We start from the raw sequence: 14,091 nt of genomic DNA, 5'->3' as shown, positions 1-14,091 counted from the left end.
CCTTACCTTCGTCGGGTTCGTAATAGAGGCGACGAACACGACGACACACACACACACACACACACACACACACACACACAAAATGTCTCCCACATATACAATGTCTGCACACTTTTGCAGACAAGTCTACTCGTCCTGGCGCGAAACCCGCCGCGGCAATAACACCACCGCCCCGACCGTCGACATGATATCCCTTGCCACGGTCAAGAGCAACTCGGTACCGGCCGCGCCCACGTCGCCGAGAGCGAGCTTCAGCTCCATCAGCAGCGAGTCATCGGCGGGCTGGACCCGGCCGTCGTCTTCATCCAGCAGCGAGCGATAGTCAACCAACCAGCCACCCATATATCCACGACTATTACATGTTTCAATCGGAGGAAATTTCAAGGAGGAATACATTACTAGCGCTCGCGTTCTGTTACTTTGTCTCATTTTATTGCACGTCTGCCATTTAGCTGCGGAAACCAATCTTCAATGTTTTATTCGCCCTTGTCAAGCAATACTATATCAGCTTCTCACAAGCAACTACTTATATCGACGTCTCAAATATGTCACCACCATCTTCCTGGCCTTGGCCTCTCGCTCCGTATGCTGCGATGATTTCGTTGAAAAGTCTATCTCATGCTACGCTCCCCTTCCTTCCGTGTTTATGTTTGCGCGTGTTGAAATCAAAAGTGCTGTATGCCGAATGCAATGCCGTTTAAATGCAAATGATCAGTCGAGACTGGCCTCCTACAGAGAAGAGGCTGCGATGGTGTCCATCGTAGGCGGCACAGAGTGCAGCCGGTCATCATCGTTACTGTCGCTGGGCGAATCCTGAGCCAAGCTTCCCTGGATGCGTCGCTTTGCATCCTTCTTCTGCTCCTCGGTGATTTGCTCGTCGCTAGCACGCATGTCGGGTGTCCACTGCGGTTCGTCTGGCGAATGGCCGACGGACATGCCGACGCGAATCTGTCTCATGTTAGCTGCGCTCTACAAGCGAGAGCCAATAGTCTTACCAAAGTCTCCAATGCGCCTGCCGAATTTTCTGTCAAATCAGAATCGAATCGCATCTTGCCGGGCTCAAAAAGTAATAGAACGGTGCTGCCACCAAACTTAAAATAGCCCAGCTCTTCAGCACGCTGCACCCTTTCGCCGTCCTGCCGTGTAATGACTGTGCTGCCCACCATCATGGCACCAACACAGATGACCATGACGCGACCAAACACGTCGCTGTCAATAGGCACCACCACACGCACGTTCTCACCATAGACGTCAAGGGCTGATCGAATAGCCATTGGGTTGACTGTGTAGTATTCACCAGCAATCGTCTTGGGCTTACCCATGACACCATCGACAGGAATATGGAAGCGGTGGTAGTCTTGCGGCGCAAGGCGGAAGATGCCTAGTGCACCGTTATCGAACCGGGCCACATCTTCCGGGTAGGCATCTCCTAAGAGCCGCTTTATGCTGAATTCGCGACCCTTGACCCAAATTTTGGTAGCTTGCGTGAGTTGGTTAAACACTACACTACGACAATCTGCGGGCGACACGATAATGCCCGGATTTTCGGGTGCCGAGCAGGGGCGCGCACCAGGCTTGAGCGCACGATAGAAGAACTCGTTAAAGTTTTGGAACTGGTCAAGCGGCAATAGCACCTCATCCATGTTTAGGCGATGGAAATGTATGAACTTTTCGATTTCATCCCTGGACGCCGGGTCGTCGAATTTCTTACCCTGCTTGATGCTCAGGTTCCTCAACATTTTGCGAACTAGCTCTTGTCAGTGAGAATTGTCATTAATCATCGATTTACTTACTCTGCTTGTTTTCCATTTCACGCGACTTCAATCCCTTGTACAACATTCGAATTCCAAGTCGGACGTAAACGCTCATCTTCTCCTCATTGATCTGACCAGTCATACGATCCTGGACAAGTATATTGGCCGAATTTGCACCGAGCTTGTAGCCTCCGTAGGAAATCTTGGTGATGACCTTAGAGTACCACTTGCGCTGGGCTTGGCTGGCAGTCACAAAGCCCCCCATCAAAACAGTTTTGACCTGCCGCCAGTCTTGGCTTGCGCAAGTTGCAATGTGAGTGATTATGTCGGCATCCTTGCGCTTGTTCAGACGGGGTTGGTGGCAGATAGGACATTCACGAATCTCGACAACGTGCTCGTCGCTAGAGTCATCTTTGTCGAGCGTGTCAGGACTACCATCCTCGCTGGGCGTTGACGTGCCCGAAGCAGAGCTTCTCTGCTCGACGTTTCCTTCGACAGCAAGGTTCTTGATGTCTGAGGCGATATTCTTGACCTTGTCCGCTACGCCGCTGCTCGACTTGGACTTGGCCTCTAGCTGGTCCTCAAGACATATGACAACCTCGTCGAAAGTCAGATCCCAGCTGTCTTCATTGTCGGCGGCTTTGTGGGGGAAGCGCTGGAAGAAGCTGTCTATGGTGGAGTCTTTGAGTGTCGAACCCAGCGTATCAAGCATAGTGGTGAGCTCTATGCGGCTGATGCGGCCACTCTCGTCTGTATCGTATTGTCGAAGCATGGCACGCCAGAATTGCTGACGAAGCGCAGGATACGGTACGTACTTGGCTCTGAGATAGATGACCGGGCTGTGTTTGGACTCCCATTTTTCGGCATTTTTCAGCGACAGAGGTACAGAGAATTCGTGAAACTCCGGGTCGTCGTCTTCCGCATTGGTCTCTGGCTCCATGACCGTCGATGACACCTCGGGGGGAGCCAGTAGACTTGGGTTGCTCGTGGCTTGGCTTGTCTCCAAGGAGGGTGCTTGAGATATGGCGCTGGTGACCGAGGCGGCCTTGACTGATTTCTTGTTGAGGCTTTGGGATGAAGAAGTGCGCGAGAGCCCCAGTCTCTGAAGACGGGACTTGTGTGGCAGAGGAGCAGCCTCTCGGTGTTCAGTGGGCTCACGGACTTCGTACAAACCAGTGGTAGGGTCAGCCTGGGGCGCCTTCTTCATCAATTCTTGAACAGGAAAGGTGCACGACGCAATAAAGTCATTGCCAGAGTACTTGTCATGGTCGATAACCGTCAATGAGAAGCTGTATGACTTCTCATGGTTAAGTAGTTGAAAAATCATTTTCTCGTTGAACACTGGATTGAGGTTGTGTCGGACGCGTCGAGTTCTGTAAGTTTTTCGACCGAGTGAGGCTACTACGAAGGGGTCCATGTCGAAGCTGGTACGAGTAAGATTGTGCTCCGGCGGTAGATCCGTGACACGACAAATCTCAAGGTAAATGATACCAACAACGTCACTGTCGCCGTTAGTGAAGGCGTATGCAGCACGTCGATTCTTGCGCTTAAGTCCTCGAATTCGGAGTCGGCGTCGACGTTTCTCGGCAGTCTCGGGTTTAGAGGCATCCTCGTCCTCGCCTTCAGCCTCGCCTTCGCCTTCATCGTTGCTGTCTTCTTCGTAATCGGAAATCTCCTCATCGTCATCGTCTACAAACTCGGCGAGAGGATCAGCGTGAGGGGTAGTCGTGGCGGCAGGCGTCACACTTGCACTACCGGCTTGACTGCCAGAAGCAACAGGAACAGAGCGAATGAGAGATTGAAGTCTTTCCATTGTCTCCTGGTGGGGAGACGCGGGATTGTTTGTGTCCAAGAGTGTAAACTGCAACAAGACCTCACCAGACACAATGCTGGTTTTCTTGCCGGGTCGCTTGCTGCGAAGAGGGTACCATTTAGGCTCCTGGGCATTCTTTTCGTTTGAAAATATTTCTTCGAGGGCAAGGTCGAATTCACCGAGATAATCTTTGCCAAATCGATCCTTGTCCCAGCAAATGACATCAAGAACGAGATTGTTTATGCTGTTGATTGGCAGTTGCTCGATGATGTTCCACTCTGGATTTAACGTTTTTGGGACGGCGTGCGTAACGGCGCGGGCATCACCTAGTTTGAGGACAAGATACTACAGAAGTGCGCACATTAGCAACGCATCATGGCGAGGACGCGATGATTGGATTCCAGAATGCGTGCAGCTCCTGCTGATGTAAAACTTACTGGGTCCGAAGTGCCATTGCGATCCTTGGCAGCCAAATCTCTGGCCTGCAGAAAGCTGGTCAGCACAATGGCGAGTTGTTTATCCAGAAAAGGCGTGTCCATGTCCAAATGTGCTCTACAAACTATACCTTCAGAATAACGACGTTGAGAGCCAGACCGGTGGCGGACTCGCCACTCGAGCTGCCATTATCACTCTTGAAGCGACCCATTGTTGCCCGGGACCTGAGCAGAGCTTGCTAGTGGAAGGTGGAATAACGGCTTTGTGAAAGCAGCTGTGTTATGCACGGCTGCGAGGTGATGGGAAGTGGCTGAAGAGGCAAATCAAGTTGCTTGAAAGCGCATGACGGAACTGGAGGAGAAAGGAAGGTGATGAAGGAGGCGCTGAGGGCTGTGCGAGGATAAAATGTGGTATTGGAGCTCTCAGCTGGGGAGAGTCGGTGACGACACATGCCACTATGTCGTACCGTGCCATAGAAACAGCTTGCACAGTGCGCAACGGGATCTTCCACCCTATCAGAAGCTACGGCAAGCGTGACGGGGTTTCATCAGTGGTAATGAGGCGCTGGGCAGTGGTGATGTAGTGCCCCACCTCCGCTGGTTCATATCACTGCACAGTATGAAAAATTCTAGGACCCCTCACCAGGCACGACAGGGAAGCACTGAGCACGGGAGGTCGGACGGAGCGCCATTGCACATCGTAACGTCAGTAGATAGCGGATAAATGCGGAGAGTACGAGATGAAGTCCACAGCTACAAGGCGCAGCTTTTTCAGTTCTCAAGGCAATAACTGAGTGGCTGCAAGCTCATAGCGCGAATGTCGGGGCGGGATCAATCTCTGTAAAGATGATGGCTGTAAGCCTGCGAGGCACAGCAACGGCACGCACTGCCAAGACGGGGCGAGGCAGGGCAGATGTGGCCAAGGCAGACGCTGTCTGCGGTGCGAGGTATCATTGTTGCATCTCAGCACCAGGCTCTAGTGTATTCCTGCAGACGCCCACCGAGGTACTGACAGTTGGCGCGATGAGCCTCACCGGAAGAGGCAGCTCAACACGCTGACTACTGCGCAGTGCCGCAATCAGATTATATCGCGCACCTCTGTGTTGGACCGCATGTATGCCAAGATTATAACACATCCTCCGTACATCGCCGGTTGTTCGGCATTACAGTGCGAAGAAAAAGAGCTTTGGTGGCCACCCATCTATTTGGCCGCGTGGCAGTGAGGGGTTCCCCGACACGGTTTGACATCATCACGGAGACCATCGACAACGCGGCCGTAAAGATTCTTAGCTAGCGATTCCGTTTTTTCATCTTATTTCTTTTACCCTCTGTTGTTAGACAGGGCTGAAGCTCAGCATAGTAACCATCGTGCCCCATACCTATTTATCAGTATTTCATGCTCGAGGGAGGGGCTGGCTGCATTCGGACAGTTCCTATTGTTTGATCGGCTGCGTAATATAGCATCTCCATGGACAGAATGACAGATAATTAAATGTCTTAACGCAACTTATTCAGATTGCAGAGAACTTTTTGGGAGAAAGACGGCATTATTGCAGTCACATATCCAGTGCTCCCTCCAACGCCCCTCTTGGGGCCAAGAACCATTGTTCAATACACTGCGGCGCCGGCAGGTTCGGACGGGCTGCGCCTCCATGGAGTACCGTATCCGTGTCTTCATAACACCATAGCCTCCCCCTTTATTACTCGTGATCGAATTGGTCCCTGCTTTTCATGTGCCAGTCCGAAATTGTTGAGCGGCTGAAGCAGCACTTTTCCCCTGTGGCTGGCCTGCATGGAATTCTCTCAAAATGTGGGCGACGCTTTCAATCGGGCCACTGTAATAAGATTGCATTGCCCTGTGCCTCTCCTTTCTACCCGCAGTAAACCCGCGGTTCTCTCTCTATATGAATACGCATAGGCATATCAGCACGCGAAAGCGCAAGAGCTGAGAAAGTTGATTGCCCCAGCTTAATCCATCTTCATCCGCTCATGCACGACAGCAGCTAAGCTTAATAAGGCTGGGCGCGAGCAACAAGTGCATCCAGGTCCAGACTATGAAATTAGCATGTGGCGTGCATTCAATTACCCCGGGAAATGAACCCATCTGGAGCTTTGCAATCTCAGAACACGGTGCGGCAACAATGCTTCAAGAATGATATACCAGACGAGTATATCAAGATAAGTAGAACCAAAGTCAGTTCAAAGGATACGTGGTGGGGATCAGATTCACGCTTGGAGAGATGGACTCTAGCAAAGCTCAGAGATGCGTCTGAGCTACTCGAGGAATGATTATGCAAGGTCCCTCAATAAAAGAAGTGCCGCTGATGCCACATCTCAATCTCATAGAAGTTGCGGTTCAATTAAAATACATGCAACTCCAACTTCGTACAAATGGGCAAGGGTTCAAACATCGCTCCCCGGTCCCGCAATCCAGCGCCTTTCGTCCGAGGGTACCGATAAGGCGATGCACGACACGGTTCTTCGCATTCCAAGACGCAGAGCATGTGCCGAAAATGGGCTGATAAGACGATCGGTGGCTCAAGCATCGCCAAAGTCAAGTCTTTAGGGCGGCCGTGGCCTTGCAACCTCAATCTGCTCGCGTGCTCATTCTTGAAAGCGGACCAGGAGCAAGCAGATTATGCAGGACCTGGTACATGCTAGCTTTGGGGACATTTGGCTCCTGGCTGATTCATTAGCGGACTAGCCCTATGGATGTGATGGGCAAAAAGATGGATCAGGAACACGAGCTCAAGCTTTCTTTTCTTTTCTTTCTGTCAACCGTAGGCTGTATTTATTAGCGCCATAACGTCCAAGATTGCTACCGAAGAGGGGAAACTGCTCAATTTGCCCGTCAAAACGAACGAGCAGTCGCGCTACTGAGATGGGCGCAGATCGACAAGAGCAATTGAGACTTTACGTCTGCCGTCAAATCCTGGCAGAAGTGTCAGATGAGCGTCGAGCGGCGGATTTCAGCAGCCGAGCGCACAAAGCCTGAGCTGACCTTTTGTCGAGAAACCGCAAAGATGTTGCATTTAACGGTCAAAGCCTGCTTCAAAGCCAGCCCGTGCCACGGCGAGAGAGGCAAAGAAATCAAGGTTTCCGTAACTGTGTGGGGGATTAGGATCAGCGATGACATCAAGTCACCTCTTATCATTGTTAGCATTGAGAATCAGAGGACGCATCATCGCTTCTACTTATCCACGTCGGGCATCCCAAACTTGTCAGCAATTGCAGACCCTTCAACCCTTGCATCAGCCCAATATTGAAATTATTGAAATTGTCTCTTGCAGTCTGCAGCACTGCCGCTTGACACAGTAGGATCCACCAGCGAGGCCAGCAGCATCCTCAAACAGCTCGCCACTACCTCTGTATTGTCCAGTCAGTACCTGCGGCTCCCACCAAAACTCGCCGCGCACTTCCGTACCGGCTGTCCTCCGCGCGCGCCGCCAAAGCCTCTCCCACCGCAAACGACGCGACCCCTTTAACCTCAAATAGCACCACTTTTTTTTCTGGCTCGCGGCCCTGCTGGTCCCACACAGCTCAGCGCCGTCGTCCGTCTTCCTGGATTGGTCTTGTTCCCTCTCCTGATTATTGTTTTTCTTAATACCTGGCCCGACCCGGTCACGCGACACTTCTGCATCCTCTTGTCGTCTTTTTTTCCTTGCCCCTGGTTGTGCGGTCCAACGAGTGTCGATTTGTTCTCTCCGGTCCGAGCCTCATCGCCGTTGCAAACTCGCCCCTGCCCTCGTAACAGAGGTACTGCCTTTCGGCAACCCGATTATTTGTCACTTCTGCTACACATTACACGATTGCCCGTCACAATGGCTTCCACATCCAACGCTGCCAGCAAGCGCAAGAGAGCTGGTGTCGCCTCGCCTCAGAGCCCGGCCCAGGCTGCTCCGGCCGAGGAAATTCTCAAGGCTCAGAATGGCGGCCCTCACCCTAAGCGACAGCGGGCCAACTCAGGACGAGCCGTCGAGTCTCCGGTCGACGAGGACAATGCCGACTCTGGTAGGTTCCATGATAACACGATCGATTGCATCGATACCGGGCCGATTCGGGAATGATATTCTGACTGCAAGCCATAGACGCTGAAGAGGCCGAGGCCATGGCCCCTCCTCCAATCGGCGAAATTGTTCATCCCGCCGGTGGCTACCGAACCAACTCTCCTCCCGTCGGCCGATCCGTTCGTGTCTATGCCGACGGCGTCTTTGATCTCTTCCACCTTGGGTATGATTCTCGCCCTCAGCACGATTCGCAGCACGCTAATTCTGCCGCAGTCACATGCGCCAGCTCGAGCAGGCCAAGAATGCTTTCCCCAATACGACCCTGGTCGTTGGTGTCACGGGCGACGAAGAGACACATAACCGCAAGGGCCTCACTGTCATGTCTGCCAAGGAGCGCGCCGAGTCTCTCCGCCACTGCAAGTGGGTTGACGAGGTGATTGAGGACTGCCCATGGATCGTCACGCCCCAGTTTCTCGAGGATCACCGCCTCGACTATGTGGCCCACGACGACCTGCCCTACGGCGCCGACGAGGGTGACGACATTTACCAGCCTATAAAGGAGGCCGGCAAGTTCCTCGTCACCCAGCGCACCGAGGGCGTCAGTACCACTGGCCTCATTACCCGCATCGTCCGCGACTACGAAAAGTATATTAGCCGCCAATTCAAGCGCGGCACCTCGCGCCAGGAGCTCAACGTCAGTTGGCTCAAGAAGAACGAGCTCGATATCAAGCGTCACGTCCAGGACCTTCGTGATAACATCACCAATAACTGGACCACCACCGGACAGGAGCTCAGCCGTGAGCTGCGCCAGTTCTGGCCCACCAGCCGCCCTCAGAGTCCTGCCCGCTTCACGCAGAGCTCCAGCGACCTGGCACGGTCTCCCACGACTCCCGGCGCCTCTAACTCAAATTCCAAGGAGTTTGTCACCGGCTACGCTCTCGGCCTCGTCGGTGGTGTGCGCTCCTGGATGACCAAGAACCGCCGTACCGTGCGCGATGCTAGACCGCCCAGTGACGATGACTCGGAGGAGAGTGACGAACAGGCTGCTAACACCAGCCGCAAAGTCTCCCAGAGCCACATTGTTTCTGCCACGCCAACCAAGGTCGCATCGACCAAGGCTTAAGTCTTGGACGCCTTAAAGGGCTGATGCTCGAGATGGCCCCATCCAGACAGGATGCGGACCACTATTCTGTCGAGTATCGCTGTAGTTACCGAACTTCTCATTGGGCATTGATGGTCTGAAACCGGCGAAATTGCAACTCGAGATATCGCCATCACCTACCCCGCAGCTGGTCGGTTATTGGGGCTTTGCGGCTCCTCCTATTCGCACGTACGACGTTTTTTTGCCGATACTGCTAGGTTCCTTGGTTATAACGCTCAAGGATGAGATGAGGCACGTCTGCCGTTTTTTATTCCTTTTTAATTCGCATGGTAAAGGTCACTCGACGAAGACGCTCCTTTGACCCCCAGGGGATTTCTTTGACTGTTTATGGAGTTCCAGGCGCCGAAATCTTTCCTTGGAAGCTGGTTGTGTATTGGAGGAAATTGACTTTGCGGGTTCCTCTCCTCTTGGAATATTTCCGAGGACGGACTTGCTGTCCTATTCTTGTACGTCGTTTTATAGAGAAATACACGTTCGGGATATGTTCTACCATTTTATCTGTGAGCAGACAAATGCCTTGTTCTATAATGCATGACAATGCACAGACGGCATGCCAATTTCCTCATGATGCGCTTCCAGAAGCATTTCGTAAAAAGGCACTGAAGATTCTGACAGAGTTGACCAGCCAGAAATGCTGGGAGACTGTCTTGTCCGTACCTGGTGTCGCCAGGTTGGACAAAGGTTCTATCCGCCACTTCCTCTCTGCAAGAATGGGCTCACCTGGAGAGACTCTAGGTAATATCTCAAAGACAAGCAGATGCGACTATACACCGCTAACCTCTTTCCGCAAACTGCTCAAGGAGTAAGAAGTTACTTCAGTTTCATTCTTTCAGACAGCCTGACCGCAAGTCGTGGATCTAATGGAAGGCTTTGGCTTTCGCCCAAAAGTGCGACATAAATGGTCACAACAGGCCTCATGCAACAGACAGACCCCGCGCCACTCTAGGATCCAAACTATCAAATCAAACGTACGCACGGCTACTGATCTTAGTTACTGCATCCAAACATCTTCGTCACCTCTGGCAGATGGTCCCCTCATCGTCATTTACCTTTCCCACGCACAGCCCCAATTCGCGGGGGGTCTTCGCATGACGAACGAACCGTTCAAAGGCACGCCTCCTCTCCTTCTCACCTAGGCAAGTACGTAGTTGTGATATAGCCGAGGAGCTCCAACTCAAATCCTCCACCTTACATCAAGACTTTGTGCCTACCCCTGCCTGTTTCGACAGGCTTGGCTTTCACTAGCACCGGACTACTTGACTGCTAGTATCAAGACCAACGCCAAAATAGCACCTTTATTGTTCAGCCGCAACTCCGCCAAGTCCACTTGGTGGCCCGTCCCATAACGGAAGCCCGGCCTTGCCCTTTTCTGGACGTTAAACGAGCCTCCACTGTCCTTTCTTTTTCATTTCTGCCCTTAGTTTCTGCGTCTTCACGAGAGCAAGGAAGCGAGCAAGAAAAGACGTAAAAAGAGGCAACAGTAGACTGATACGTCGTACAAGGCTGGCGGCGCTCTGCCGGGCGGGGGAGGGGGGAACACGTTCAGCCTTGCTTGCTCGGGCTCTCATGTGACTGGTATTTCCCCGCGTTACACTTATTCTGTTTCCCTTCGGATACAAGTTGTTTTGGAAAGAGTACTATTCTTCAAATTTTGCAGACGAAAGCGGCAAGAAGGATTATGGTTTGGGGAAATAATGTGACACAAGATGGCAGATGTTGAAATAACGAGTCGGCCGGCCCTCCATTACCAGTGGTGTAGGGGGTGTGCGAGCGCCTGGCAGCAGGCTCCAGCTGTAACTAAATAAACGCCTTTTTGACACGCTCGAGGGCTTGCTTTTTTTGTCCTGGCCATAACATCCTTGTACAGTGTACTCCATACTCCGTACTATTAATGAGCCTCGCTGAACGTCTCTACCAAGGCAGGCGAGCATCTCTGTGGCCTGTCTGTTGTTCGGAGAGAGTCTTTTTTGGGCTCTTCAACCGCCCTGATGACGGCCAAATGTAAAAAGGAAAGCGCTTGTCAGGGCAAGAAGCACAAGCTCTAGGAAGCCAACTAGCAAAACTCACTTTCGTATCGCAAGAGATGCATACTTACAGTACACCGTTGCCAAGGAGGAGCAACGACTTCTGGAATCTCTTAGGGAGCGGAGGGGGGGGGGGGGGGGCAAGCCATCGGTTTCGACAGGCACGGGCGTAACATATTGGCCCACGGAGTATAAGCAAAAAGAGCAACCATCCCCTGCAGCGCCCGTTGGTTATCGCTCGGGGGCTCTTCTTGCCTCTCGTATCGCCAGATTTGGGGGACAAGGGAGTTACATCCCGCTGCTTAGCTAAAACTGGCAGGGTAATCGGCTATTCCACCAGACAGACATCTCGCTCCTGTATTGTGGCCTCGCGATGTGACAATGAACAAAGAAGACGCATTGACGTATTTCTGCAAGCTCGAAATGGGGATAGGCCGAACGAAGCGTAGAATACGCCACCCGGCCGGCTTACACGCCCGATCAAGCTAAGACGGCTGCAAACAGTGAGCGATGATGTTCATGAAGTCATATACAATCTGCGCGGCCTGATTGTCTACTGCTCGTTATCACGTCGAGCCATGTCTCCCTGATTTGTTCAGTGTTGCCAGAGCCTCAGTCATCTTGCATCCTGCCACCAGAAATGAAGGATTCTAGCGCCACTAGGAACTCGCAGGCGTTTACGACGGCAAGCCTGTAGGCCACTTGCATTGCTGCAGCAGTAGCCAGGTGAGGAGCACCATCACTAGCACGCGGGTCTTCATCTCCACAGACACAGTTTACGCAGGGTTGATACCCGCCGAGACCGACATACGCGCCCGACGCCCGTCTTCCGGAAGGAGCGGGGCAGCGACATGGAGGCTCAAGTGAATGAGCAAGTATTCGTTGAAACTTGTTGGGAGTCCTTCATCCTACCATTTGATGTATAAAGAATCATCATTGTAGTAGAACTCCTGAAGGCGGAGTCAACGTAGTATCTTGCATTGCAGATCTGGCAAATTAGAAAGCCCTTCTGCCATCAGAAGACTGTTGGACGGTACAATATGCTGCTCCTGCAGCCGAGTCAGGACCACAAACCGCACAGTCATCGTGTCTTCGTCTGAGTGGCCGGCGGGGATGGCGAAGATGGTGCGGCGGTGGATTACCAGTATGTCGGAAAAGCCTTTCTGAAAGCTGCAGCTTGACAATACTTCGCCAATATTGATTGCTCAAGGGGCTGCAGCAAGTGCTGGCTGCCTGTGACAACTGACGAGTATGCGAGCAGGTTGCGGCCAACTGGAGAGAGAGAGTCGACGCGGTGCGGGGTACCTATGTATGAATGTGCGAGGTCATGACGTGCTGGGCCGCCGTGCTCGTCTTGTATCCGTTCAAGTTTGCTACTCGCTACATGTTACTGCAGGCTGGATGCATGGGCTGAAGCGGGCGCTCGCAGGGGGGTGTTCTGCTCCCCGGCCACCACAAGCCGTTGGCGATGCAGTTGCGTTTGTCCACTCTCGCCGTGGCGTCGGCGCATCTATTGTTACAGCTCAGAAATGTCGTTGGCATGCGGAGACAAAGCTGCAGGATGGTTTGCTGCGGTGCGGATCCCGACAGCCCGGTGTTGGAGCCCAAGCCAAAGTGGGCACGACGACATATCGGTAGTATGGTGATTGAATGCCTTGTAGGCCAATTTTGCAACGACGACTGACACGACATGCAGCGAACTCATGTCTCATCACATCGATAGACTCAACACAGCCTGGACAGACAGATGGTGGCCGAGAAATAATAGGGTCTGGAGGCAGCTTCTCTCACGTCTGATGACTTCGGGGCCGAGGCATGCATCTTGCAATTCCTCCTGTTTGGTGCGTGCCCTGGCTCCGCAATGAGCAACTGACGTATTCCCGTGCAACCAACAAAGCCAAGGGCCCGGGAAGCTGCAGAGGGAACACAGTCAAATGAGCTCCATGAGAGCGGACCAGGTGCTTGGAGTAAGGAGAGTGGCGGTCAGTGCCGTCGCACCGATACCGTGCAACAGAAAACCCATTCAGGCGGTTTAGCGAGCAAAACAGTGACTCGGACAGAGCGCGCTGCGCGGGCGCCAGGAATTGTGTGGTTTGATGAGGGAGCGAGGGAGTGACTCGGTTTTGACAGATGCTGTGGCCCCTGCTGGGGCAAAAGGCGCATGGTGCAGAGCCTCGTGGCTTGATGGCCAAGATGTCCGTCCGTGGCCCACAAGCTAACTTGAAAAGAGCACCGGCCGGGCTGAGGAGCTGGCACTTTGCAATTCAATTGAGACTCGAGAGTGTCTTGACTAGCACAGCATGGCTGCGTCACAAGGCGCGAACTGGCCGAGGCGGGAGCAGGACAGAACAGACCATTGGGGGCGACGGGCTTATGCGTGCTGCCCGCTACGTGCGTGCTTCATCTTGATTCGGCTGCCGATCTCTGACTCGCATTTGTCCGAGGGCAAAAAGACTGGTCGAGGCGTCGAGATGCAGAGGCTTGACGACAAGGGTGCAGTGCTCTGTTTGCTGGATCATCTACCGGGAGGCGTCGCAGCGACTAAGAAGAAGTAATGGATCAGCACGCCAATGAATAAGGCGGCGAGCAGTGGTAGTTAGCCTCCCATCTCCCTTCCTGCCTGCTCCGTAGTACATGACAGGGTCGAGTAATTGAAGTGGTGTGTCTGGGGCCAGCGGTGTGATGGATAGGATAGTGAAAGTGACAGGTTGGAGCCAGCTCGGGGCCGCCGCTCGGCAAGCAGCAACTGAAGCAAGAGACGCACTGAGGCAGTGCCTCTGAGCGGGCGCGCAAGTATGTGGGGGACAATAAATAACCGACCACTCCTTAAAGTACCTTCTATGGTGCCTTCTATCAGAACTGCCAGCTATTTCAAGTAGAGTAAAAACCATCTGTTT

General features: G+C 52.9%; 2 protein-coding genes across 2 annotated transcripts; one reads left to right on the top strand and one right to left on the bottom strand.

The window, feature by feature from the left end:
• Positions 1 to 126: 126 nt before the first annotated feature.
• On the bottom strand, positions 127 to 4,213 carry BBA_06143 (phosphatidylserine decarboxylase; the record flags this gene model as incomplete). The annotated part of the gene is made up of 6 exons (XM_008601240.1): positions 127 to 352; positions 734 to 948; positions 996 to 1,747; positions 1,794 to 3,912; positions 4,005 to 4,049; positions 4,133 to 4,213. The coding sequence occupies 6 exons, from the start codon at positions 4,211 to 4,213 to the stop codon at positions 127 to 129; spliced, it is 3,438 nt and encodes a 1,145-aa protein (XP_008599462.1).
• Positions 4,214 to 7,822: 3,609 nt separating this feature from the next.
• BBA_06142 (cytidylyltransferase-like protein) lies at positions 7,823 to 9,131 on the top strand (the record flags this gene model as incomplete). The annotated part of the gene is made up of 3 exons (XM_008601239.1): positions 7,823 to 8,012; positions 8,090 to 8,231; positions 8,282 to 9,131. The coding sequence occupies 3 exons, from the start codon at positions 7,823 to 7,825 to the stop codon at positions 9,129 to 9,131; spliced, it is 1,182 nt and encodes a 393-aa protein (XP_008599461.1).
• Between the last annotated feature and the right edge of the window lie 4,960 nt (positions 9,132 to 14,091).

Source organism: Beauveria bassiana (assembly GCF_000280675.1).
Source record: "Beauveria bassiana ARSEF 2860 unplaced genomic scaffold BBA_S00017, whole genome shotgun sequence".
NCBI lineage: Eukaryota > Fungi > Ascomycota > Sordariomycetes > Hypocreales > Cordycipitaceae > Beauveria > Beauveria bassiana.
This window is presented reverse-complemented; position numbering and strand designations above follow the sequence as displayed.